General features: G+C 43.2%; 1 protein-coding gene across 4 annotated transcripts in view; it reads right to left on the bottom strand.

Moving 5' to 3' along the window:
* GRID2 (glutamate ionotropic receptor delta type subunit 2) overlaps positions 1–27,433 on the bottom strand; it is a 1,419,908-nt gene that overhangs the window by 415,624 nt on the left and 976,851 nt on the right. For all 4 annotated transcript variants that reach the window (XM_090037080.1, XM_090037079.1, XM_090037077.1 and 1 more), the window contains exon 8: positions 14,561–14,680. In XM_090037080.1, coding sequence (XP_089893206.1) covers positions 14,561–14,680 — 120 coding nt within the window. The remainder of the gene's footprint in view (positions 1–14,560; positions 14,681–27,433) is intronic.

Below are 27,433 nucleotides of genomic sequence, written 5' to 3'. Positions count from 1 at the left end.
TGTGGCTACTGATGGGACTCATACACCACCTATTTTACACCCCACACCCATTTGAGTACAACATGAAAGGGTAGATCCTTATGATGATGTAGACTCTGCTGGATTACAAGAGCTGCCCCACAGATGTTAATGTTGGCTGTTTGGAAAAGGAGCATGATGCTCATGTATTCAAGCACCAGGCCTCCTTAATTAGCTCTGCATAGTATCATTCATTTTGCATCTGTTACATCCAAATAACGGGTGTTGACTTGCCCCTTGTAACCATATGGAATCCAACATACTCCCTTCCTGGCACAACTGATGAAGTCATATACCAGCCACTTGGACAGTTTCAAGGAAAGTTCAGTTACCACCCCAAGGAGAGGTTCTACATTTTATTCCACATTTTCCTACATGGTATAGCTATGAAAGTTTAAGCTCCTGTCTCTAGCAAGGAAAATGAACAAGGGATTCCTCCATTCCTCGCTGCTAAATTTGACATAAAAAAAATGGGAGTAACAACAAACCAGAAGAAACTATGGATACTCAGTACCTTCCTTTACCATGAGCAGCCTCCTAAAGTCTCCAATACAAAATTCATATTCCGTATGGTATGCATTTGAAGCTGAAGTGTCAGCAAAACTTGGTAGCAGTATCCATGGCTTTGTTTGCCTCACAGTTATTAAACATTATTACGACAGAAGAGAAAAACCCAGGCAATCATAATAAAATCAATAATTTTCACATACAGTCTAAATTCTTGCATTTGTTCCCTAAAGAACTACGTTGATTGCAGCTATAATATTTTATGTTTCACAATCCAAAGGACTCATCAACTGGCGGGGATTTGCTAGACATGGAACCCCAGAATTAAGATATTATATATATAGATTATAATTAAGGATTCATTTATTGTGCTACTTGAACTTTTCTTGCTGCTAAGTTCTTTGACTACTATTGAAATCCTGTAGTCATTTCAAATATATTTTGGCTAATTATATTTTTAGGAAAAGACAACTATCCTAAAAAACTGTGTGTGGGGGGTGGTAGGGAGCATGGGAAAGAGAAGGGGGTGAGAATTATTTTGAAGAATTGTGTAGCTTTTGTCCATAATTATATTAAAGAAGGGTCCAGCTGCTTATGAATTTATTAGGTCAGGAGTTATCTAGATACTGCAACAGAAAACAGAGCTTATGTTGAAAGCCACTAAACAAAGTTCAAGGACTTAATTTTTATTGAGATGATCATTCTCAGGTTTCTATTATCAAAACAAGACATAGGCAAACAGAAACACATATTTTAAAAGGAACAGCAATACGACAACAAAATGGACAAACTGAAGAAACTGAAATTTTGGAGTTCTAACTGGGGCATTATACCCACATCATCCAAGTATGTAAGCACCTGGCCAACTTTAAGCATTTGAGTAGTCTAATTCACTTCTGTAAGGCTATTCATGCTCTTACAGTTAAAGAAGTATTTAAGTGCTTTGATGGACAGGTGCCTTAGAGAGGATGATACATTAGTAGTTTACTGGATTATCTGTTCCAACAATGCTAGAGGCTAGACATTAAAATAGAAAAAAATAAATAATTTGTAATTATTAAATAATACATTATACAAAGAGACTGTCATGAACAACAAGCCTAAGTTGAATTCTTAATGTAAACATAAAGAAATCTTTCTGAGGCCCCCTTCTACACGTTACAGATATTGTGCAATTAATTAGTTAATTGTGCAATTACCTTAAGACCCTCTACATATGCAAAGTAGCTATCACACAATAAAGAGGTCCAACCATCCATAAATACCTTGAAAATGTGTACTAACTGTATAACAGGTTTCTATCAAGCTTTAATTTGCATGTTGTCACAGGCCAGCTGAGCACTGTGAGTATATCAATTTAGTTGCAGGCTAACTAAGTACTGCAACTTACATTAGCCACTGGGCTTTTTTGGTTTGGGATCGAGGAGGTGATGTTGGGAGGAAAGCAATGACAAGTTTCACTTATAAAAAAAAATGAATTTTACTTATAACAACAAAAAATATAGTTTACACATATGACAGTTAGAAAAAAGGTTAAATTAATAAACAGTTAACATAACACTACAAGTTAAAATTGGCAGTGATAATAAAAACACAGAAATCAACCACGACTTCCCACTTGGTTAGTAACTTATCGATAGTCCCTCAGTCTCAGGTACACGTCAAGTTGATTCAGTGAAGTCAGGTGTCCCTAATCCATGCCATCACAGGAAGAACAGGGGGACATTGCTGTCCCATGCCCCCGGATCTCTTACTTCCTGTGTGAGTGAGGACCAGAGTAAGAGATCCGGGGCATGGGACAGCAATGACCCTTCTGTTCTGCCCTTCCTCTGTGAGCAAGGACAAGATCCTGACTGAAGGACCTTCCCCTGGTTCACCCTCTGATAGCATGGGTAACATGGAAGAAGAGTTTAACACCTCCCCCACAGGCATGGACTAACTTAGAAGAAGATATCCGTTGTCTTTATTAGCTAGCTTTGACAGAAATCATTCAAGCAGGAAACTGGAGGCATACTCTACATGAAGAATTAGAGATAGAAGCCACGTGGAGGAAGTTCTGCTGGACAGCACTGACGGAATGCACTTCAGGTCTGCTGGCATTACAACAAGAGTTAGTGACTCACCTGGTAAGAAACGTGATCCAGAGGTTGGAACAACTTCTGCCCCCCTTGCAGAAGCCAGGGCTTCCCAAACCAATAAAAACTGCCAAGGCCATGGCAGTGGCCTCTGAGATAGATGACTCAGCAGGGCCCCACAAGTCCGGGAAAGTGGGAAATGAAAAACCTAAAGCTCCGTGGGCGCAAATGTGGAGAGAGTTACTGGCAGCAGGGTTTAGTAAAGAGCAAATTGATGGACTGTCTACCACAGTCCTGCAAGTGTTATGGATCAAACACTGTGAGGGTGGAAAGGGGAAGACAGAACCCTCGGCAGTCCCTAACCCCCTGCAGTAGGACTCCTGGCTGACCCAGCCTCCTGTGGAAGGGGCCATCATGGGGACAGTAGAGAATTGGGGACCAATAACACAGAATAATATTAGCCCCTTAATCAAAGTGCCTATAAAGATTTGTTTAAATGGAAGAAAAAAGTCAATTGACATGCTACTAGACAATGGTGCTCAGGTATGTGTTTTGGATTGTGCAGACCAGAAAGGGGCACAAAGAACCCCCTACCAGGTGGTAGGAGTTGGAGGTACCAGACGACCAGGACGTTTGGTCTGGCCCACTTTCACCTTGCCTAACAGCTCCATAATAACAACAGCTGCTATAATGCTCCAGGGAGGGCCGAATCTATTGGGACTAAATGTGCTGCAAGGGCAGCGGTTTATTATTAAGCAGGAAACCTGGCAGTTTGGCTGTATCACAGCCCGGGAAATTGAGCAGAAAGACATGATGACAGCAGTAGCCCAATGTTCCATGACCTCACTTGCCCTGACGGTCGTGAAGGGGGTACACCAACCTCAATACCGCCCCCCCTCCAAGCAACACAACTCATCTAGGACAGCATCAATCAGCACTGGAGGATGAAACCGTTTTTCGGACTCATTCTCCATACAACAACCCAGTGTGGCTGGTACATATACCAAATGGGGATTAGTGATTGACTATTGACTTTAAGCTTTGAATGCCAATACCAACCATATGACAGCCATGGTCCCATCCCCTGCATTAACAGAAAACATTAGGTGTTATGGACCACAGTGGATGGGATCTGTGGACATTAAAGACTTGTTCTTTGCTATTCCCATCCATGAAGATCACTGGCCTTTGTTTGCCTTCACATGGCTGGGACAGCAGTACACCTATACAGTCCTACCACAGGTTTGGGTGCACAGCCCCACCTTGGCCCACAGAGTGCTAGCTGCGGTGGTCCATGAAGTCCAACTGAGCCACCTGAAGGTGCGTGCCTGGCAGAGTGTTGATGATGTCATGGTGGGAGGCCAGGACCAGAAATTAATCATTTGTGCTTTTGAGTTCCTAAAGGAGAAGGTGCAGGCATTTGGATTCACACTGTCCAGCAAAAAGATCCAAGAAGTTGGACCCCAGTGTGAATTCCTGGGAATCCAGTGGCAACAAGGCAGACCCACCATACCAGCTAAAGAGCTGCAGAGCTTGGTAGATACCCCTGCCTCAACAATATTAAAGAACTGCAAGCCCAGATGGGAGTGCTTAACTTCTGGTGCCTGCATGTCACCTAATTTAGTGTGTTGGCCTGGCCTTTGTATAATTTGTACAAGAAAAAAGCACAGTGGGAATGAGACCCCGAACACCAACATGCCATGCAGGCCCTCAAGGAGGCAGTAACCACCCACACCTCCCTAGCAGCACGACGCCCAGAAGAGGAGTTCTGACTCCATGTAAATGTGTCCAACGGGGGGCCCCATTAGAGCTTATGGCACAGAGGTACACCTAAGGCAGAGGGAAAGCCCCTGGCTTTTAGAGTTGAGGCTGGGAGGGGGCTGAAGCCCAATACACCCTGCTAGAACAAATGCAGCCATAGTTTTAGAAGCCACAGAGGCCCTGAGAAGGGAGATCCCCACTGTCATAACCACTCTGGTACCTATCCTAGGAATGGCATTGTCTGACTGATACCTCCCGCCCGGAGGGAGGTCCCAAGAAACAACAGTGCAGAAATAGATCTATTATATTTTAAGTCAGGTTCAGTGGGTAACCCCAAAGAGATATTCAGCACTAGTGGAAAAGGTCACAGAAAGCACAGTTAATATATACCCAGACACAGCCAGCTCTGATGAGCCACCTCCCATCAAGGAAGCACCTCCCTTCTCACCCGACATGGAAACATCAGAAGACACAGAAGTCTAGTTTACCAACAGCTCAGCCAAAAGTCACACCTGGAGGAGTGCTGCCATACAGGTTCAAGATAGTAAGCAGCTTATGACGGGGGAAACGGCCGAAATGCACAGTATGCCAAACTGGCCGCTGTAGTCAACATAGCCAACTATGAACTGTTACAAGAGTCAGGCTATACAAAACCCATTTATATCTACTGCAATTCATGGATGGCAGTAGAGAGTTGCACCAAGTAGCTACCCCTGTGGAAAAAGGAAAACTTCAAAAGACAAGGCAGAGACATTTGGAGCTGTGATGAGTGGGAGGCTTTGTGGACAATGGCAGAGGGGGGCCTTCCCTTACATATACAACATGTTAGTGCAGCACATGGGAGCAAAAAAGCTGAAGGGCCTGAAGCAAAGTGGAACAGGCAAGTAGATGAGCTAGCCAAAGACAGCACAGAAGCACCTTGTTGCTGAAGCAGATGCTCAGCCACCCCCAGAGAAGGCACCCGACCCCTTCCTCCAGCAAACCCCTGGAGTGCTAGCTGCAGAATGGATGCATCAGCAGCATGGACACCCTGGCCACAATGGCACTGCTCACCTAGCAGCCACCTGGGGCATTCACTAAAAGGGAAGCACTGGAATTAGTCAACTCCTGCATCACCTGCCAGGAAGTCAAGGCCCAACTAACCCCTGCCTCGACTACCCCTTTTGTTGTTGCGCGATGGGAACGTAATATGGCAAGTTTCTTCCCTGCACCCCCAGAAAGCGACAGTATGTGTTTGTAGCAGTGGAAGCATTCACTGGAATGATGTTTTCCCGGGTCTCTGCCAAGGCCACTGCACAGGACACCTGTGCATTATTGGAAAACCTGCTAACCTTCTACCCACCTCCTGTAGAGCAGCGAAGTGACAACGGTTCACATTTTTACAACCATCTTGTCTATGAGTGGGCTGCAAAACATCATGTGCTGTGGACCTATCACATCCCTATCACCCACAATCTAATGGACTGGTAGAATGAGGCAATAGTATCTTAAAGTGCAACCTGCGAATGGTCATTGGTTTGGCTCTCAAAGACTGGGACCTACACCTGGATTGCTCAGTCAGCTGGGCCAACAATTGGCTCCACACTGGAGGAAGCCCCATGCAACAAGCCTTTGATCAAAGCGGGCCCCATAAGCCGGCAGTAGAATGGCCAAGGGGTGGCTGGGGGAAACTCCAGGCAGGAGACCAAGTAGTAGTTAGGCATCTGCGGGGGGACAAATAAGAAGGGGTGCTAATGGCATGGGAGACATAAAACTCATGGTGGGTGTCAAAGTCAGATCCATCTTACAGGAGCCAGACTCATTTTTCCTTGTTCCTGCAGATTTGGTCCATCCATGGGCACAGCCATAGCAACCTTGGGGCGCTCTGGAATCATCATCCTGCTACAGAGCAATGCTGTCACCCTCATCCAGCAATGAAGGGGTGGAATGCCATCATGATGGGACTGCTAGTCGTTTGCTATTGTTTGATTAATGTGAGGCATTCTCATGCTCGCGCACCCCAGATTGCACCCACTGCCAAAGCCTCAGGCACACTGAAATACTGGGAACGCCCAGCTGCAATTGAAGAAGTGCAAAACTGGCATCTCCGTCGTCATCGGTAGATTGTGGACTGGCAAGGGGGAACCTGTCAATGTTAGTGTGGGACAAGGTGGTTGCTCAGTTTCCTCCCATATGCCAAAATAAATGTTGTTGCTCATACTGATGCTACATATGCCACCTGGCAAAAGTCATATTTATAAAGCAGATACTTCAAAAAGCAATGTGTGGATTGTGATGGCCAGAACCAGAAGGGTTAACAAGCAATTTATAGCAAAAAGAAAATGCTTTTTGAAGATATCTGAGATAGAGCTTATGAAACTGTTTCTTGTCTGTCTGGAGTATAACCTATAAGAATTATATATAGCTGTTTACACTAACCTTGAGACAGCATGAGTTTTAAAAAGCAGAACTAAAGAATAAAACTGCAAATCTAGCTGATTTAATAATTTTTGCTTAAAGTCAGGAAAATTAATGAATCTAACCATAAAGTATAATTAACATAGTGGGTTGAACTTGGGTGGGAACATGTTAATCTCAGACCCCAAAGTGATGTAGTGTGATTTGCTTATTGGGTAAACCCAAGCTTAAGCAGTAACTTATTATAATGATTTCTAACACCTTTTAACCCCATAGAATAACAGCTATAGAATAAGATTATGAGTGGCTAGAAAGTCAACAAATTAGCATAGACAAAATATAAAAGAACACTCACGTTAAAGTAACCCACAGGAAGGATGGAACAGAATGGTCATTGCTATCCCATGCCCCCACGGATCTCTTACTCCCTGTGTGAGCGAAGACCAGATCCTGACTGAGGGACCTTCCCCTGGTTCTCCCTCTGATAGCGTGGATCGGGGATGCCTGATTTCAGTGAATCAATTTGATGTGTACCTGAGACTGAGGGACTATTGATAAGTTACTAACCAAGTGGGAACTCTTGGTTGATTTCTCTGTCTGTTTTTATTATCACTGCCAATTTTAACTTGTAGTGTTATGTTATCTGTTTATTAACTTAACCTTTTTACTAACTGTCATATGTGTAAACTATATCTTTTGTTGTTATAAGTAAAATTCATTCTTTTTTATAAGTGAAACTTGTCATTGCTTTCCTCCCAACATCACCTCCTCAATCCTGAACCAAAAAAGCCCTGTGGCTAATATAAGTTGCAGTACTTAGTTAGCCTGCAACTAAATTGATATACTCACAGTGCCCAGCTGGCCTGTGACAGCATGTGTAACAGGATCTTTCTTGGGCCTGGGAGCCCTGTCAGTTGACAGGCTTCTAGCCTCAAGGGTGCACTATACCCAGCATAAAACTGCTGGGCCCTAGGGAACTGCAGCAGCTGTGATCCACAAGGCTTGGGGTGCATGAAACCCCCAGGACCATGTGTGTATCTGGTACCGAGAGCCCTGTCAGGTGCGAGACTCTTGGTCCAGCTGTGCATCCCCCCTGAGTCTGGCAGCTCCCCCAGCAAAGGGAACTTCCAGCTGTGGGAGCCTGCTTCTTACTGATGCAGGGGGAGACCAGGATATGGCTCTAATTCACTGAATCTGATTCACAATCCCATGACTGCACCTCTAGCCATGCATGTGTGGTGTGGTAGGGGGCACAATAGTATGGTTCATTTATTAGATCCAATTGCGCCTTTAACTGCATGTGTAGAGGGGGCCTGATATAATACTGTCAATTCATAGATAAAAAGTAGGTAAATCTCAAAAAGAACACACATGCACACACACGCCCTCTGCTGCCAAAAAATAATTTAACAGCAGCAACAAAAATCATATGACATACCACTATACCATGACTGTAGTCACCAGAGAAAAACGTTATTTACAGCCGAGAAAATCAAGGGTTTACTTGAATTTTCAAACACATTACAACTTGAAGTGTTGTAACAATAAGATTTTAACCTATTAATTCACATATGTTAACTGAGCTGTCAAAATCTACCTTTCTAACTGGTGAAGACAAGACAAACAAGATATAAGGAATTAGAACTAGATTATTCTTTTAGCTGGATTAGATTGTAGAGCAATTTAACCAGAGAATAATTCAACCTCTCTTTCGACAATACATTATTTGGATGATGCTTCTTTCAACATACGGAAAAAAATCATAAAGAAGATGATATGGCAATATCTTTCCAGCTAATACAATAATCCTGTTTATAAAACAATCATCTTCTGAAGAAGAGACATAAATGCAGTGCGACATCCTGATGTACACGATGTTCTGAAAAAACCACTTCACTTTTTAAATGAAAACATGAAATAAAAAAAAATGTGTGTGGGCCAGCTCCACATATTAGTTAGTTCAGCAAACAAGGTAGTGTCATTGGCTCTGACAAAGTGAGTGAAGAATTACTAATTTGTCAAGCATTACTACACTAGGCTTGGCAGAATCCAATGTTTATTTTTTAAATAATTTCAATGGGTAATATCAACATTTATGTATAAGCACTCATCACAATTTTTATCCATTTAAATTTTCAGGATTGAGCTAAATTAGAGGGGCGGGGGGCAGATCATTTACTAATGACAAAACATAACTGCTGCAGCCAGCTAAGCATCAGCGCTACTATTAGTCCTAGCTCTGCCCATCCATAGTTCCTTCATCCTTGTCATTTCCTTCTCATTTGCTCCCAATCCCCTGAGGTTTCTAGGAATTGCAGTCCAAACTACATTCAGCATAGTTCTGTAGGACTTCTCCCCCTGTCATCACACACTTCATTAGACATAAGTTTTTTAATGTCTGCTTTTGATTGTTAATGATGGAAATATTTTTGTTGGTCTGTGAGTGTGAGGTGAAATTGACATTTAGCAACATTAATTGATAAAAATCAAATCAGGCCGAGCATAATTACTACCAAAGGCCCTCCATGCTCACGAATCATGACAAATGGTGAACTCAGGATACTTCTCAGACCCCAGAAAAATGCATTATAGCTGTCATTTCCTTCTTAACTGCAAAAAGGTCAAAGCAGTTCAAAATTATTCAATACAAAGCTATTATCTCAAACAGCCTTGATAACCCCTGGGACAAACTAAAAGGGCTTGAAGTATCTTTTAAAATTCACCTTCTGGCTGTCTAGGCTTCTGTATATTTGCCTTGAAAAGAAACAAATACATCCCCTTCTGAAACTTGAAAAACTTCATTTAGATTTTAAAATTCTTTTAAAACTCAAGGGGAATGCTCTAAAACTAAAATAATAGGTAATTACAATTTCCAAATCTGGGTGCCTAAAATTAGTCTCTTAGCTCCATATTTGGACACTTAACTAAACGTGGTTTCATTCTCAGAGGTTCAGGTCAGTTGAGGCAGCTAAGTGAATTCCAGAAAGAGTTAGCTGCCATCACCCAATGTACAAGTGACTGATGTATGCACTACAGTAGTCAGATCATTATCAGAAAATGAACAATGTCATCCCACTCACCAGAGAAGGTAAGCACATTCCTAACAACTGCTATTTGCTTTTCCTAGAGCAGTAATGTGTTATTTTCATGATCTCAAGGCTGCCCAGTAACTTAATTGATAGACCACATGGCCACACAATGAGAGTCAGGTAATGGCACTCTTCAACACATGCATCTCTTCTAATTAGCACTGTTTTTACCTTTCCTTGTTCTCACCCCTGGGGAATGCCATAGCACAAGCATTTTCTTTTCTAACTCTCCTTTTACCTGCTTTCCCTTTCGATTGCCTATTTTTACCCTACTCCATTCCTTCAGAAATAGCATCACTGCTGATCAAGCAACACTAACTCTAGAAACTGCTCTGCAATAAGAGTAAATTAAATAACTTTAGTTAGTGGTTGTCATGAACCAAGGTGTGGGCAGACTGTTTACAGATCAGCACAAGGCAAGGATGGATGGCCAGAACAATAGCCAGGTCAACGCTAGGAGGTTGGGGTCTGAGACAAAACTGAGTCAACAGGCAGTGGCCCAACTCAAGATGCAAGCTGCGTCAATACCTAAAGTCTGAGACAGAACAAGTTGCAAGATAGAGGTGGTTGTCAGAGTCCAGACCAGGGTGGCAACAGCACATCAAGCCATGGGTCAAGGACACAGGAAGCAGCAGAGAAGTCTGGAAGCAACAAGAACCTTAGCTAACTGTTGCCTCTGCAAGCATTATAGAGATGGGAAGAACTAATCTGGGAGCCCTGGCCAATCAGGGGCCAGCAGTGGAATCTCTTCCTAAAGTGTAGCCCCATCTGCCTCCCCCCCTCGCCCCCCACCCCATTCCTCCAGCTTCATTAATCAGCTGTGACCCTGGTGGAGGGCTACATTGGTGCTTGCTCCCTGAGCCTCAAGTTTGGGAATTTAGGACCAGGTCCTGCCGGTGCTCTATCTTAGCATCAATGAGGCATTCTAATTAGTGAGCAATTTAGGGCTTTTAAGCTTTTCACATTGTATTTTAAGCTTCTCAAATATTCGTTGGTGTTAGTGTTCATGTTAGTTCAAGTTTAGAGTAATACACATCCAAGCTGAAAGCCTTCTCTGACTTTCTCTGACCTGTACAGCTATTACTTGGCACTAGAGGGCTGGCTGACTAGAACTACAGCTGTGCATTGTCCACACAGAACAGGAAGATGGGGGAGGGAACAGTGCACCTTTAGAAGATTGAGGACTGAAGCTTGGGCAACCTTATCTCTGGGGAGTGGCCACACATTTATGGGACAAAAGCGAGGTGACATGGATTAAAGAGAAATCTGCCCTGGAGTGGCATAACTTTGAGATGCCTAACGGGTGCTTAAAACTAGTTTACACACCTTAATATATGGACAGTCCAAGGGTTAAGAGCTTCCTGAGCTGCCTAAAATTAGTGTGTAACAAAGTCCTTAGTCATTGATCCTTAAGGCTTTTTATAGTGCACAGCAGTAACAACAAATGTAAACAATACCTCTACATATGCATACAGTTAAGGTTTAGGCCTTAACACAATCTTTCACATTTAGTGTCATTTTGTTCCGATTCCTTTGAGAGAAATTTGCTTAGTTCAAGCTAAGGCACTAACCTGTGTTTCCTACTGGTCTAGCCCCATACAGTGGTTCTCAAACTATAGTCCATGAGGCCATAGTAAGTGGTCTATGGATTGTGCACAGGACACATGCATCTTTATTAAGCTTTCAACTGAAAGTTTGATTATCTAGATGCAGAGTGGTTCACAAGAGTTTTTGTGGGCTAGCAATAGATCACTGAAACGTTTATCCCTGGCTCAACCCTGAATGCCATGGAGACATGTTCCCTTATTAGGACTTTCCTCCTTTAGAGAACTACTAGGACTGAGCACCAAGCAGTGCGGTGAAAAATCAAGTAGGGGAAAATGCAATGACAGAACCAGTGAAGAAAAAAGGAAAAAGGGAACAGGAGAAGTACAAGGAGAAAACATGGAGGGAAAGGGAAGTGATAACAAAGATGTGAGTGGAAGAGAAGGCATTATTGTTAGCTGCAAGGCAGTAAATAATTCTGAAAAGGAGTTGGAAAGAAGGAACATCTTATACACCAAAAGGAATGAGTTAAGACCTATCTGAAACTAGGTTTGCCTTCTGAGAGAAATGCTAAAATAAATAGCAAACAAGTTTTCCTTCTGTAGTACTTTTTTTCTGAAGTGCAAAAAAAAGTGTTACTCCTCTGAGCAGTCACCTTCCATTTGTCCATTTGTTTGTTGGCTGTTTTTCTAGAGGAATAGCAACTTGTATTTAAAAGTTATAGGTAAAAGTACCCCACTCTAAAAAGTAAATGTTAAAGAATACATGCCTAAATGTCAAATGGCAACAGACAAATGTCATAAATGCTCCAGAATTTTCTATTAAAAAATATCCATTGCTGCACATGTTCCAACTAAAGTGTAATGAGTAAAATCAACAGTTGTTCATCTTATTTGGAATAGTCATGCCTTATGACTTTTGCCACTGATTGGTCCAGTATCTGGCAATGGCCTGCCCATTACTCCAAGTGGAGCCCTTGGCAGCCTGTTATGCATAACCCATCTGCTGTCTGTAAGGGGTTTAGACCGAATGAGGATAATTATGGTGGACCACAGTACTCACCAGTCCCAACTATCTAATGAACGCTTTGGGGAATAAAAGCATATGAAAAGATTGTTTTAGTGCCCAATGCTTCAGGGGCAGTATTTCCTACAAAAGTTCAAGGAAATGTCAATTGGGCTTATACCCCAAAGGATGAGGTATTTATATTATTTTAAAATATTTATTCCATTAAAAGTAGCAGAAACAAGAGCATCCACGTTTTCAAGTATTTCACTCTCTCTTTAATCCTCTACGCTTGTCCTAAATGGGATCTTTGGACAATGAGTTCCACAAGTTAATTATGCCTTGTGTAAAAAGACTACTTCTTTGGCCAGCTTTAAATTTATTTTCTCTCAATGTCAGTGAATGTTTTCTTGTCCTTTGACCATGGAAAAGAGTAAATGGGAGTGCCTGAAGAGCATTTCTGCACTATTCATTATTTTGAATACCTCTATCACATCGATTCTTATTAGTCTTTTCTCTAAGTTTAAAAAAACACCAAGCTTTTCAATCTGTCTGCAAGTAGAAGACTTTTCATGCCTCCATTCATTTCTACTACCTTTCTCTGGGCCCTTTCTATTTCTGTTTTATTTACTTACTTTGAGACAAGGGGACCAGAATTAAACATGGTATTGAAGCATTTAAGTAGTTATGCCCACAGTCAAAAAACAGTCAAAGCTGGTCAATTAAATGAAATGAAGATAAATAGATGTTCTGAGGGAAGACAAATTTGGTGTTCTAAAAATTAAATAGCTCTTTAAGCACACAGAACAAAAGCTACAAAAGTACATTGAAACAGATTCAATTTATTGTTGGGAGAAGAAGAAGGGATCAACATTTGGGCCCCCAAAACCTTTGTCCAGAATGCCTCCAGAGGTCAACAAAGATTGTTTAGGTTTATGCCACCTTACATGATCACTGTTCAAAGTTACATAAAAAGACATACCGTATATTAGGTTACCAGCAATATACAATGCCACCACATTACTGAAATACCAATCCACCTGTTGAAATATGCAGCAAAGAAATAAACGCGCAGTTGTATTTCAAGACGGTGGAAATATTTTGTTGCCTACCTCTATCTAAATCTCTGTCTTAGGCACACAAACTGTACTTTTCAGGTATGTACATTGGTATACAATATACTTTAGTGTGCAGACATCATCATAGGTAACCAGAATTATGTACACTAAAATTAAAATACCATCTTTCTCTTTTTTGCTTTAAGTTAGCTACTTCACATATGAAAAGCAATGAAGTAACTCAACACAAGTAGTTCTGAAACCTGTTTTCTGTTTTGATTTTAGCTGAGAAGTATAGTTCTTACTATTTAAATTGCTCCAGATCACTCGGAAGAAACAGTTGCCTAAAAATGAACACTGATATTATTTCAACCAGAAATTTACCTCCATCTTTTGTACCATCTTCAGTCACCTTAGAATTTTCTCAACAGAAAATATGGCAAAATCTGAGCGTTGAAATAAGTTATTTTTCTTGGGGACTGAAGCAATTCTGAAATAAAATCTGAGTCATGGTATTTCATGAAATATTCTTCCTGTCTTGCACTCATAGTACCTCACATGAAATCTCTAGCATGAAAGCCCATTTCTACTAAAACAGCTTGTACTTATCATTTGAAAAACTGAGATGCTGAAATTCTGTAATATTTCATTTTTCAGTAGGTTTTTTTCTTTTCTCCCTGTACCTAGGAATTCTATTAATCTAACAGTTGGAGCATCTCTTTCAGACCTTAAACATTTTGCCAGTGTAAAACTGGCTACTCTGCATGCATTTCAATGTAAAATTTACTGCTTTGGAAATGCAGTTGTAGCTGTTACGAAGTAACAGGCTTCACTGGTCTTTTGGGAAGGTCTATCAGCAGGTTAGCATGTTCTGTATTATTAAATTGGACTTCTCTATTAAATATTAGCTACTTCAAGGCCTCTTTTACACATAAGGTCAGAAGGGTAGCTGGAAGTTTAGGACCTTTCTTCTACTTCTTTACTTTTACTGAAGCAAAACAGCTTGTTTTATGATTTGCAATCAAATTCTTGGCTGTTTGGACAGAACACAAAAAAATCTATATTATATAAAAATGAATCTGCGATTTAATATACTTGGTCTTACCTTGCGGATGCCTCGGCCAAGATCTTCTCCATAATTGGTCCCCAAAATTTCAAAATGAACGTTGGGATTCCCTCCATTTTCTGCAAATTCCAGTTCTCCAGTCAAACCATTCACTCCTCCCTGATGAGAAAAAAATAAGAATTGAAATCTGAAGAGTAGCTCATTACAGCCACGTTCATTACAAGGGTTTATGTACCAGATATAAAGATATTGACACAACTTGTTCAAAAGGTGGACTTCACAAGATTATTTCCCTGAAAATTTGGGGCTAGTTTATCACTATGTCATTTCAGCTTTATGCTTGTGAAATAGCTGCCAAAGACCTGGTCTTAGGGGAAATGGCACCCTGGGGGAACTTGTATTTTGACACCCACATCCAAGTCAGCGATGCTTCTGCAGGCAGAGGTAGGCATGGGTTCAGGGTGCAGTTCAGCAAGGAGGTGGAGCTGCATGGTGTACCGGGTAGGTGAGCAGGCAGGCACCACTGCTGTGTGGGAGCAAGGCAGGCAGATTGGATCAGATGCTCCCAACCACATATACCCAGCCTGGGTCCCCTGAGAAGTGGTGGGGGAGGGTAGTGCTGGGCACTGCCTCCTCCTGTCTGAGGACTAGGTAGGGCAGGGCAGGACAGAGGAAGAGTACAGGGCATGGGGAGAGCATGGGCTGCCCATATGCGTGTGTATGTGTATGTGTAATATATATGTGCATGTGTTTCGTGCCCTCTGACCACGGAACCCTGGGTGGTCATCCATGTCACCCACCTCTAAAGCTGGCTGTGATGACTGAATTCAAAGAAATAACACATCAGTGAATTGTGCACTTGGATATTTATTCAAACATTTTTCAGAGTCTATATAATGAGATTCTATTATTAGAATAGGGTCTCTTCTAAAATGTCTTGCCTAGAATAGGCAATAGTTTCTGAGGTGTTATTTTTTCCGTGTAAACCTGGCGCACAGTCCTGTCTGTTACACCATACCAAGTCAGCACTATTGCTATAGGAGGCCACACCATGGATGTCACAGAATCATAGAAAATCAGGGTTGGAAGTTCAACCCTCTACTCAGAGCAGGATCATCCACCATTACTGCTGAATTTTTACCCCCTTAGTTTAATTGCACTGCTGCTTATTTCTTACATTCTGGAACATTTTCTAAGTGCAGCCATGCACACCTCCAATTATTAGGACTGGCCAGATTGGTTTGTATCAAAACTCAAATCTGGTTCCAAACTGAACCCTGCACCACCAGCCCTTCTGCTGCTGGTTAGACAGGGGGTACCTCACCAGGGTGATGCAGGGCTCACAGTGGCAAGGAGCTTCCCCACCCCCTATGACCTGCCAGGCCAGGTCCTGCCCACTGGGCCATGGAAGCTCTGGGAGAAGGGGATCAGGGCAGGGAGCCTGGGCCTGAAGCAGACAGCCCTCCCCCACAGCCCCATGCACAGATCTGGGGGGGGGGGGAACACATATGCCCTCCATGCACCCCTGGGAGCGTGCACAACAATGAGGAGCCACCCCCAGTCCCATTCTGCTCCCCGCTGGGCCCTGTGGCCTTGCATTCCAGTCCCAGCCCCCAAGCCGCATGCACCACCTGGGCAGGGCAGCAGGCCCAGCCCTAGCCCTGCCCAGCTCCCTCTCTGTGGGGGTCTCAATCCCACTCCTCTTCAGACTTACCTGCAGAAGCTGCTCTCTAAGCTGTCTGGCAGCCATGCATGTGAGCCTGTGCGCATGCATGTGGCACCCCATTCCTGACAGCCCTTCTCCTGCTCCCCTCAGCCCCTGGCAGGCTGAAACTCTGCCAGCCTGCAGAGAGCTCTTGGCAAAAGTGGAAAATATGTGTGTTTCACTGTTAAAATGGGATATCTGCATTTTTCTCATTTCAAAGGGAAAATCCACAGTCCCCCCTCTGTTTTTCTGTGGTAAATGGAAAACCCACTTCCTTGCAGATGATGCAGAGAAAGCTGAAATTTTAATTGCCTTTTTTTTTTCGTTTTCACAAAAAGGGACAGTTCCCAGATGCTGAGTGCAGCAGGAAAGATTGTGAAGGAGGCAAACAGCCTAGAGGAGCAGAAGAACAGGCTAGAGATTACTTAGAGAATTTAGATGATTTCAAGTTGGCAGGTTGCTGATGACATCAAGTTGGATGGCGTTGCAGATACTCCAGAGGGCAGGACTAGAATCCAGAATGACCTGAATAGGCTGGAGAAATGGGCTGCAATCAGTCAGATAAGATTCAACAGGGACAAGTGCAAAATCCTGCACTTGCAGATGGAATAATTGCATGCCTAAATAGAGACTGGAGAATGACTGAGTAGGTTGCAGTACTCCAGAGAAAGACCTGGGCGTTGCAATAGACAATAAACTGAATAGGAGAGGATAGTGTTCTCTTGTTTAAAAAAAGCCTAGAGTATACTGGGTTGTATTTACAGAAGCATCACGTGCAATCAAGGGAAGCTATTGTTCTACTCTGCTCAGCACTGGTGAGGCCTCATCTGGAATTACTTGTCCAGTTTTTGGCCCCACACTTCGAGAAGGATGTGAACAGCTGGGAAGGAGTCCAGATCAGAGCAGCAAAAGTCATTAGGAGCCTGGGAGGCATGATATATGATGAAAGGCTGAGAGAACTAGGGTTACTTAGTCTGGAGAAGAGAAGGCTTTCACTTGCCCAGGAACAAAAAGTCAATTTTTAGGGGCTTAGAACTAGATGTTTTCAAAACAGTAAAACTAAATCAAGCCTTAAAATCTGATCAAAAGTCATTTTTCTAAAACATTTCTGATGATAAATGTTGGTAATTTTTTTTACCATCTTTATTATCTGTACTTTATGGATGGCAAAACACAGCACTGAATTTAAACAACTTAACTAAGGCAGCACAACAAACGGCAGTCAGAAAAATAAACCATATTTCCAAAGTCTTAAACTTGTGACATATACATTCCTTAGCATGGCTCAAACTCAAAACAACATTACAGGTATTCAGAAATAGTGCTGTTTATATATTACATACAAAAAATTGAGACCTTTCAATACAAACTCAAACACCCCAAACTGAGGAATATGTTTGACCTGAAACTCTCAGTATTTCAGCCCCCTAAGTATAAAATGGAGATAATAACACCATTCTAGCCTTAGTGTTACATTGTGAAAATGAAGTAATTAATACTTATGGACAGTTAGATGCTTTAGTGATGCATGCTATAGAAAATCTCATAAGAAAGTAACTGGTTTTAGAGAAAAGGCTGTAGTATTTACATCCTGATGCTGTACCTCTTCAGATGTGACTTCAAGAACTGTACTCTACCGAGCTTCCCTGTCAGACTGACAGCATCCTAACCTTTCTCTCTCTGCTATATGACTAACTCCCCAGCTCCTCATGCTGAGCCCTGAAGCAAAGTACCACTCCTGTTTCCCCTAAGCTATGCTTTGACAATGCTATAATCTCTCCAGATCCTCCTGCTGGATTGTGACAGCTCATATTTAACATTCTTATTACACAGTTTTGTGTGTGCAGCTTCCTAAATTTTAGAAGAGCAAACTGAAAAACAGTAATTACATCAGATTTACACCCACATAGTCTTTATCAGAGTTGGAAAATTGGGATTTAGTGCAAAGCCTTCTGCCACTTCAGCTAACAGAATAACTGACAGTAACAGTAGCTTCTGATCCTCTGTGTGGACCAGTGCTAGAGGGACATGAAATGCACTTTGGCAGTGGATTTTAGAGATCATTTGCTGACAACCAAGTAATCGTTATGAAACTTTGGTTCTGTTCCAGGCTCTGGAGGGGAGTGAGGTCTAAGTAAGCGTTCTTTTTTCTGCTTGTTCTCTTTAAGCTTAACCCTATCTCTTCTAGCCCCTCCTATTTGTCCTTAACACCAGTCCCACTGCTTGCCCACCTGTGACATTATTTTTCAATCCCTTCTTTTTTTGCCTACTCTACTCTAGTCTTAATTCCTAGAAACTTCTCCTCCCAGTCTCAGTCTTTCACCCCTTTGGTCTCAATGTTCAATCTAAACTTTTTTTTAGTATTTGCTTTTAGTCCTTTATGTTTTCTAAACTGGTTTCTAGTTTTTTGTCTTCTTCACCAATTAATTCCATTTTCACTGTCCTGCGGTGGGTCCCAGTCCCCCTGTTCAGCCAGTCCCAAATTCCTGTTCATACCTCCTGCACCTAGTCCCATTTTCCTCTCTGCCACTGGTTGCCAGTCCCAGTGTCACCCTGTTCTTTGTCACAATCTCCTTCTTTTCCTCTCCTTGGTGTATATGTTTTCTGCACGTGACTTCTTTTGGTATGCTACTGGGATACCAGCAGGGGCATCTTTGATAGCACAAGGGAAAAGGGCTCTGTGTCCACAGATCCAGTATCTTATACTGGCTTATTTGAGAGCAATACCAGAAAAATTCCAGTTTTTCCTTTTTAGCTTTAGACAGCAACATGCTTGATAATTATGTGGGGATATGTGCATAATCAGGTCAAATATGGGAGATGTTAGTGAATGGAGCACCCACCATTGCTCCATGAGATGACGCATTCACAGTTAAGTTATAAATCAACTAGGAGAGGATGAGGCAAGGAATCCCTAGAGAAGTCAGCAACTGAAATCAAATGAGTTTCTACTGAACATATCCAAACTGACATTTTAAAAGTGTTACAACTCAGGCAAATTTGAACAGATTCTTATAAAAGAAGAAAAAGGGGCACTTCTGACAAAAGGGCCCAGTCAAATTTCAAGTCCTATAATGCATGTGGACTTCTCAAATAAAAGGAGAGCACAATTTGTTTTTTAATAATGTGAAATAATGTACTCATCCCTAACCTTGTCTCTGAAAACTGTGGACTGATATATTAAAGAAAAGAGTTTAAATACTTGAGGCAGCCTTAGAAGAGAGGGAAAACCCGGTGGGGGAGGGGTGGAAAGAGTAAACAGCAACTATATATTTAAAACAGAAGAGAAATGACAAATGGAATCCTAGTTCTTAGTTTCTCTGATTCTGTTTCCATAAACATAATCTAATGCAGGGATGTACAACTTTTTTGGCCCCATGGACTGGTGTCACACTGAGCTGTGAGTGGCCAGGTCCGAAGCTGGGAGGGGTGAGTAGAATCTAGATACAGGCCAGGTCAGGAAACTAGGGAATCAGTCTGAGAAGTGGGTTCTGGAAAAAGCAGTCTGGAAGTCAGATGGTCAGGCAGAACATGGAGTCAGAGGGGACAAGCTGGGTCAGGTAGCCATAAGGTCCAACAAGGACTGGGCTCTAGGGGTAAGCATAGTCGGAGAGACAAAGGTCAAGGCAGTGAATGAGGTCAGAGGGCAAGCCAGGATTGGTAGCCAGAAGGTTCAAGCAGAGACATGAGCCACAAGAAACAGTGAGGCAGTTTGGTAAGGGTCAAGTTCTGCTGCCTGTACACCTCCTGTTCCAGGTCAGGGGTTTATATAGAAGAGAGCGAGGTGTCAGCTGATTCTAGCCAGCCACTCCCATGGCAGGGAGTGGGCAGGTGGCTAGGCCTGGATGGAGGCAGGTGGGTAGGTGTGGATGGTCAGCTGGAGAGGTGACAGAATGGGATGAGGGCTGATCCAGGCAGGCTGAGTTCCCAGGTGTAATAACATGGCCTAACAGCTGGATCTTAAGGATTCTTGCAGGCTGGACAACCCACTTCTGTCAGTGGGGCAGCACTGGCAGAGCCACTGTATTGGCATTGCTCCAGCAACCAGGGGGTGAATATTGCTCACCCTCCTTTGGACAACTCCACAGTAAGTGCCTTGTATAGATGTCCCCAGTGATAACATTACCAGATTTTGGAATGGCATCAGTGCACTAATGGCATCAGTATTTTCATTTGCCTTGGTTTTTAAATGGCCAGAATTCTTTTGAAAGAAGACACACTGAACACAAAAGAAAGTAGGTGGGACCTTAAACATGGAAAAGCTGGAATGCCATTCATTAGATAGGTGAGGAGCTGGAGGAAAAGCAAGGGCAACATTGGACTCCTGCTAAACAAGAAAGGGCTATTGACAACTGATGCCCAGGAAAAAAGCAAACTTGCTAAACGTGTATTTTGTGGCAGTTTTTCACCAGTTCCATGAGACGGCCCTGCCCGCTATGGGTCAGAGAGGCCTGGGTGAGGGAGATTCCTTGCCCTCCATCAAAGCTGACCTCATGAAGGAACACCTTGACAGGCTGGATACCTTCAAGTCAGCTGGCCCTGGTGGGTTATGCCTAAGAGTACTCAGGGAGGTGGTGAGCATCATAGCTCAGCCCCTGGCATGGATCTTTGAGAGCTCTTGGTACTCTGGTGAAGTGCCCGATGATTGGAAGAGGGACAATGTTGTGCCTATCTTCAAGAAAGGGAGGAAAGTAGATCTGGCGAACTACAGGCCCATCAGCCTGACCTCTATCCTGGGGAAGGTCTTGGAAAAGATTTTCAAGGAGGCCATCCTTAACAGACTAGCTGAAGGCAATATCCTGAGGGCCACCCAGCACGGGTTTGTTATGGGTAGGTCTTGCTTGACCAATCTCATTTCCTTTTATGACCAGGTGACTTATTACCTGGACAAGGGGGAAGAGATCGACATTGTATAGTCATACATAATTTATATTATGATCTACTTTAAAAAAGCCTTCAATCTGGTATCCCATGATCACCTCTTGGCTAAATTGGCTAACTGCGGTCTTGATGTCACCATGATCCACTGGCTGGGGAACTGGCTCCGCAGTAGGACCCAGTGGGTGGTAATCAAAGGGAGCCAACAGTCTTGGTGTGCTGTGACCAGTGGGGTCCCACAAGGCCCTGTCCTAGGCTATATATTGTTTAACATCTTCATTAATGATGTGGACATTGGTGTCAGAAGCAGACTGGCCAAGTTCGCTGATGACACCAAACTCTGGGGTAAAGCATCCACACTTGACGATAGGAGGGTGATCTAGGAGGAAGTGGACAGACTCATGAAATGAGTGGATGAGAACCTGATGTTGTTCAACACTGAAAAATGCAAGGTTCTCCACTTTGGGAGGAAAAACCTGCACCGTGCTTATAGGCTCAGTAGTGCTATGCTGGTTAGCACTACAGATGAAAGGGATTTGGGGGTCATGGTTGACCCCAAGATGAACATGAGCCTTCAGTGTGATGTTGAGGCTAGTAAAATGAGCAAGACGCTGGCTTGCATCCATAGATGCTTCCCAAGCAGATCCCGGGACGTCATTCTCCCGCTGTACTTGGCCTTGGTGAGGCCACAGCTGGAGTACTGTGTCCAGTTTTGGGCTCCACAATTCAAAAGGGATTTGGAGAAACTTGAGAGGGTGCAAAGGAGAGCCACATACATGATCAGAGGTCAGGAAAACAGACCTTATGATGAGAGGCTGAGAGCAATGGGGCTATTCATCCTGGAAAAGCACATGCTCGGGGTGATCTGGTGGCCACCTATAAGTTTACCAGGGGTGCTCATCAGGATCTGGGGGAACATCTGTTCACCAGAGCCCTCCAAGGGATGACAAGATCAAATGGTCACAAACTGCACTGTGACCGATTCAGGCTGGACATAAGAAAGAATTTCTTCACTGTCCGAGCCCCTAAGGTTTGGAATAGACTGCTGCCGGAGACGGTTCAGGCACCCACTTTGAATGCCTTCAAGACACATCTGGATAATTATCTTGCTGGGATCCCTGCTGACTTCCTGCCCCTGGGGCAGGGGGCTGGACTCGATGATCCTCCGTGGTCCCTTCCAGCCCAAATGTCTATGAAATCTATGAAATTAGGGCTGTGTGATGCTTCAGTCAATGATTTGATTCGGAGGAGATTCGGCCCAGTTCGGTGGCTGAATTTCCAAATCCGAATCAAATCAGGAGACCTTTTAATCTCTCCAAATTGAATCAGAACCTTCCAAATCAATTCAGAGAGATTTGGAAAGATTCGATGATTTGGGCATAGACACAACTTTAAATGTTTTTTCTACATACCTTAAGGTATAAGGCAGCTCGTGAATGCTGAGATGGTGGGGCAGATGGAGCATCTCACAGGAATTCAAGGGTGAGGGTGGTCCCCAGCACACTCAGCAGCAGACCTGGAAGTGGACCAGAAGCACTTCCAGTCCACTTCTGCCTCCATCGGGGAGCATGCTGGGGGGTTCCCCTGCACCCTGCTCCCCCAGTTTGGTGATTGGCACCTCCTGGGTCTGAGGGGGAACCTGGGTTCACCACTGAACATGTGGGGACCCCCATGCTCCTGTGGGATACTTCATGTGCCCCACCATCACAGCATTCATGAGCTTTGCCTGGTACCTTGAGGTATGTAGAAAAAACATTTAAAGCTGTGTCTATGGCCGAATCACTGATTCTCTGTATCAGCATTGAATCTTCAGATTCAAATTTGGCTGAATCAAATCAGGACAGTGATCCAAATCAACAAATCGAATAACTGTCCCCAATTTGGGCCAAATCTGAATTGAATACAGCCTGTTTTGCACACCCCTACCACTCATGAGCTAAAAGATATTTTACTTATCCTTTACTTTTAAAACTTCCCATTTTTCAAAGTGCAATTATTTTCAGAAAGTTTATATTTTGAATTGAATGGTGAATTGTAGGTAATCTAAGGAAAAATGACACTAACTAATATTTCTATGCTGTGTATTCTCCATCAGAATTTTCTGTATCAAATATGTTCAGTTTTACAACTCAGAAAAGAGAATTTTTCTAAACGCCACTAATTCTAACTTAACCTGTTATCTGAGAATTAAGCTACATCTCTGCTTTATACAACATCACCAAGCATCACTGACATAAAATATTCTGAAGTCAGAATTCATGTAGATAAGACATGAACCAGAATGAAGTAAAGCTTAGTCTTCCACAAAAAGGATCTAGCAAAACAACAGCAGTAAAATCTTGTTTGTGTCACTATACAAAACAGATATGATTAGGAAGATATGGTCTAGGAGGGGAGCAGATATGTAAGGGGAGCAATAATATTATGCTATTTTTTTCTGAGTCATCCTTAGTAGACTTCTACTTTAATTTATATTATGACTAGAAACATTAGTTTTTTCCTAACATTATTTTATATTACTGACTTATTTGTGTCCCTCATTTAATATTTTTATTGGAAAACAGAAATTATTCAAGTCTTTCATTCTTGGGGACAGTTGTTTCTAAAGAAAGAAACAAAGAACAAAGGTTACATGCAGACGTTATACTTAGAAGGTCAACTTAACTAGGATTAGGTCAATTTAAATGTTGATGCGTACCTACGCTTGTAGAGGTCAGATTGGGCAAAAACTGGCCAGCCTGATCTAACTTTAGTTCACCTAGGAGGTGAACTATGTAGACTGGGCAAACCTGTGCCCAATGTAACCTAAATGTATGTACCAGAGCAGCCATGGATGATCCACCCTGCCTGGACCCACCAACCACCTTCATGGACCTGCTAGGCCCCTACAGACTCATCATCCCTCATTGGTGGATCTGCTAATCCCCTCACTCATGCCAACTTACTTAGATTGTGTTCCTGGTGTGTCTCCCACCACCAGTGAACGTGTGTACATGTGAAACCTGAGCTATGTGATTGTACATTGGGTCCCAGGAATGTCTGTGTACATGTTTGCAGCACAGCCCTGGGGCTAGGAAAGCCCAGCCACTTGTCTGGCTAAATTGATTCATTTTGAATGAGCTACTTAATGGCTTTAATAATTATTTTCTTCTAGAATCATTTTTAAATGGACTCTTTTGTTTTTTTAATGTATATTGACTGTCAGTGTTACTTTAAACTGGTTTCTACTCCATGTTTTATCTCATGGCATAAGTGTGAATTTCAAACAGAAAATATCTCTTTAGAAACCTGTGTACACACAATGACCCACACATTAAATGTTCATAACTCCTAAAAAGAAGACACAAATGCAGATGACAAACATGTGATTTATTTGAAGGGATGTTTGAAATTTCAAGCCTGTGACAGAACACTTCTAAAAACTCCATCACTGACTTCAAAGTAATTGTGTTTGGGGTGCAGACAGAAGTGCAGCTCCTGCTGTAACACAGCGCTTTGCAGGAAGCATTCTGAATTACAACTATCTCATGGAACAAACAGAAGTTCACTGTTGGTTTGAGGAGGAAGAAATCTAGCTGCTGGCTGCCACCCTGCAGCTGGCTTTCTCTAGCAATGGCCCCTGCTCTCTGCTAGGCTGCAAAGTTTTCAGAATGGGAGGTGGGAAAGGGAGCAGAGGAAACTTGTTCTAGGGGTACTCCAGCCAGCACTGGAGGGTGTGTGTGTGTGTGTGGGGGGGGATTGGAGCCCCCACCACCACCTCAGTGGGGCTACAATATACTAGCAGGGACTGAAAAACCCTCAGATGAACTCCCTCTACTCCCTTCCCCCCCTCCCATTCTAAAAACAGTGACAGGCTGGCAGGCAGTGCAGACAGATGTTACAGAATACTCTCAGTTTTGAAATATCTTCATCTGATCCATCATGTAGTGAGGGGGGACATCATCCACAAACTGGTCATTCAGGTTAGGGAGTCAAAAATGGCCAGACATGATGCTCATTGTGCCATGTCTTCTGTTGGCTACATAAACCAGTTTGCCTTAACCATGCTAGTCTGATGAACCATTTGCTTGGGAGGATCTCTGCCTTGACCTAAACCAGTTACATGGATTTCTGAGAAGAAAACCATCAGTGATTTATCCGATGGGTTTAGACATTAAGCACTACATTTTTGCCTGTGGGCAAAATGCTATTATTGAGCTGTGAACAGGAGTCAAATATGAGCAGGCAAATTTAACCATAGCTGCAATGAAGAAGCACTGTTACAAGAGTTGTCTTTCAGCCCCAAAGTGAACAATTTGTACAGTTTTCACCATGAAGGCTCTTTGGGTTTCCATTTTTTCTAGGCTAAAAAACTGGAAAGAAGCATTATAAAAAGCTTATGCTCAGTTGTAGTTATTTGAAATCAGAAAACATAGGAACACTGGAGTGTAGGAGGGACCTCCTGGGTTATCAAATACAGTCTTGTGCTATCACAGGTAAACATGTTACATGAACTCTTTTGTAAACTTGTCAAGCCATCTCTTAAAGCTAACTAGGCATTCCCCCCACAATCATTACTTTTCCTGGGATGCTGTTTCAGAACCTTGCTGTTCCTGTTCTGAAGGTTAGAAGGCTAGGAACCTTTTAATTTTCAGCCTGAATTTATTCAGGGCAAATTCATACCCATTTGTTCTTGTAACAAAATAGCTGTTTAGTGTAAGTTATCTTTTACTTTCATATTTACTACCCTTGTATTTTAAAGAAAGAAACTGTATCATCTACCAGCCTTTGTTTAGGTAGGATACATCAGCCAAATTCTTTTAAACTTCTCTCATAAGACATGCTCTCTATTTTCCTGGCTGCAGACATTCTCTGAAGCTGTTCCTGTTTCAATTTATCTTCCTTGAATGCAGGTAACTGGAGATATAAATAGTATTTCAGATGAAGTCTCATTAGGGCCTTGTAAAATGGCACTTATCCTTGCCTATCTCTACTGCAAATGCCTTTTCTCATACAGCCTAGGATTGTATTAACCCTTTTTATAGCCATATAACCAGGGATCTTGGTTTTCTCTGCTTAAAAATAGCAAACTCTCTGATTAAACCCTCCAAATCCACGATTAAAATGAAATGCCACTATATATATATATATATGTACCAAATGAACACAATGTTTTATTGATATATTTACAATTTTAAAGCAATTTGGAAGCCTACCAGTGCCTCAGTCACTATAATAAAATATATTCTAAATACTTATACAGTTTGGTATTTGATTTAGATTTTTTTATCATGGAAAATCAGAGCTCCTCTTGCCCCCCTCACTCACCAGGATGCAGGTCTAGGCCTCTCACTCCCCACCTGCAGCTCCACAGCCCTCCTGCTGGCATCCCTTGCTCCCCACCCACAGCCTTCCACCTTCCAGCCCTGCCAGAGGGGACCCCCAGCTACCAGGGATACAAGGCCAGGGACCCAGGTTCACAACCCCTGACCCCCACAGGGGCCTCCCACCTGGCCCTGGCTGTTGCCCATGAGAGGCAGTGGCTGCTGCAGGGGGGTAGGGATGAGGGGGTTGCCCACAGTGGGCTTGAGGCTGTCTGCCCTGCTGCCCCCACCCCCGGGGCCTCTGTGCCCCAGCAGGTGGGACCTGGTATGGCAGGTTATAGCAAATGATGGTCTGGGTAGGGATGCTCATTGCCACTGCTGGGAGCTCCATGCCATCCTCGCAAGGTGCCCCCTGCCTGTTTGGCATCAGTGGGGGGTACAACTCCACAGTGTTGCCCCCACTGCTGGTAGGCAGACAAGGGGCACTCACCAGGCTTCCAGCCAGTGGCAGAGTTACCAGGAAACAAACCATGCAGTGGCACGGGGCCCCCAATGACAGAGGGTCCCAAAATGCAGGGCAAATCCAACAAATGACTGAACTTAATATGCATTGCAAGTCCTGAAGCGGTCCAGGCTTTCTGAATTCTGCAAACTTTTTCTGCAAACCGTGCTCTAAATGTGGTTTTTTGAAGTAGTCTAGCAAAGAATTTGCTTCGCCAGTTTTTTTGCTGTCTCAAATGTCTTTTTTCTTGGCTGGGTCCTGAGCGGGGGGGCCCTAAAAATGAAGCTTTGCACAGGGCCCCGCTAACTCTAAATCTGCCACTACTTCTAGCGGTGGCAAAGAGCTTCCCCACCCTACTCTTGGCTACTGCACCAGGTCCCACCCACTGGGCTGCAGAGGCCCTGGAGGAAGGGCAGCAGGGCAGGGAGCCCAAGCCCACAGTGAGCAGCCCACCCCTGACCCATGTATAAATCTGTGGGGCATGTGCCCTCTCACCCCCCAGGACTTTGCGTAGCATTGGAAAA

The sequence above is a fragment of the Crocodylus siamensis genome, chromosome 2 (genome assembly GCF_052110815.1).
Source record: "Crocodylus siamensis isolate JL-2025a chromosome 2, ASM5211081v1, whole genome shotgun sequence".
Classification (NCBI taxonomy): Eukaryota; Metazoa; Chordata; order Crocodylia; family Crocodylidae; genus Crocodylus; species Crocodylus siamensis.
Note: the sequence above shows the minus strand (reverse complement) of the source record. Positions and strands in the feature narration are given on the sequence as shown.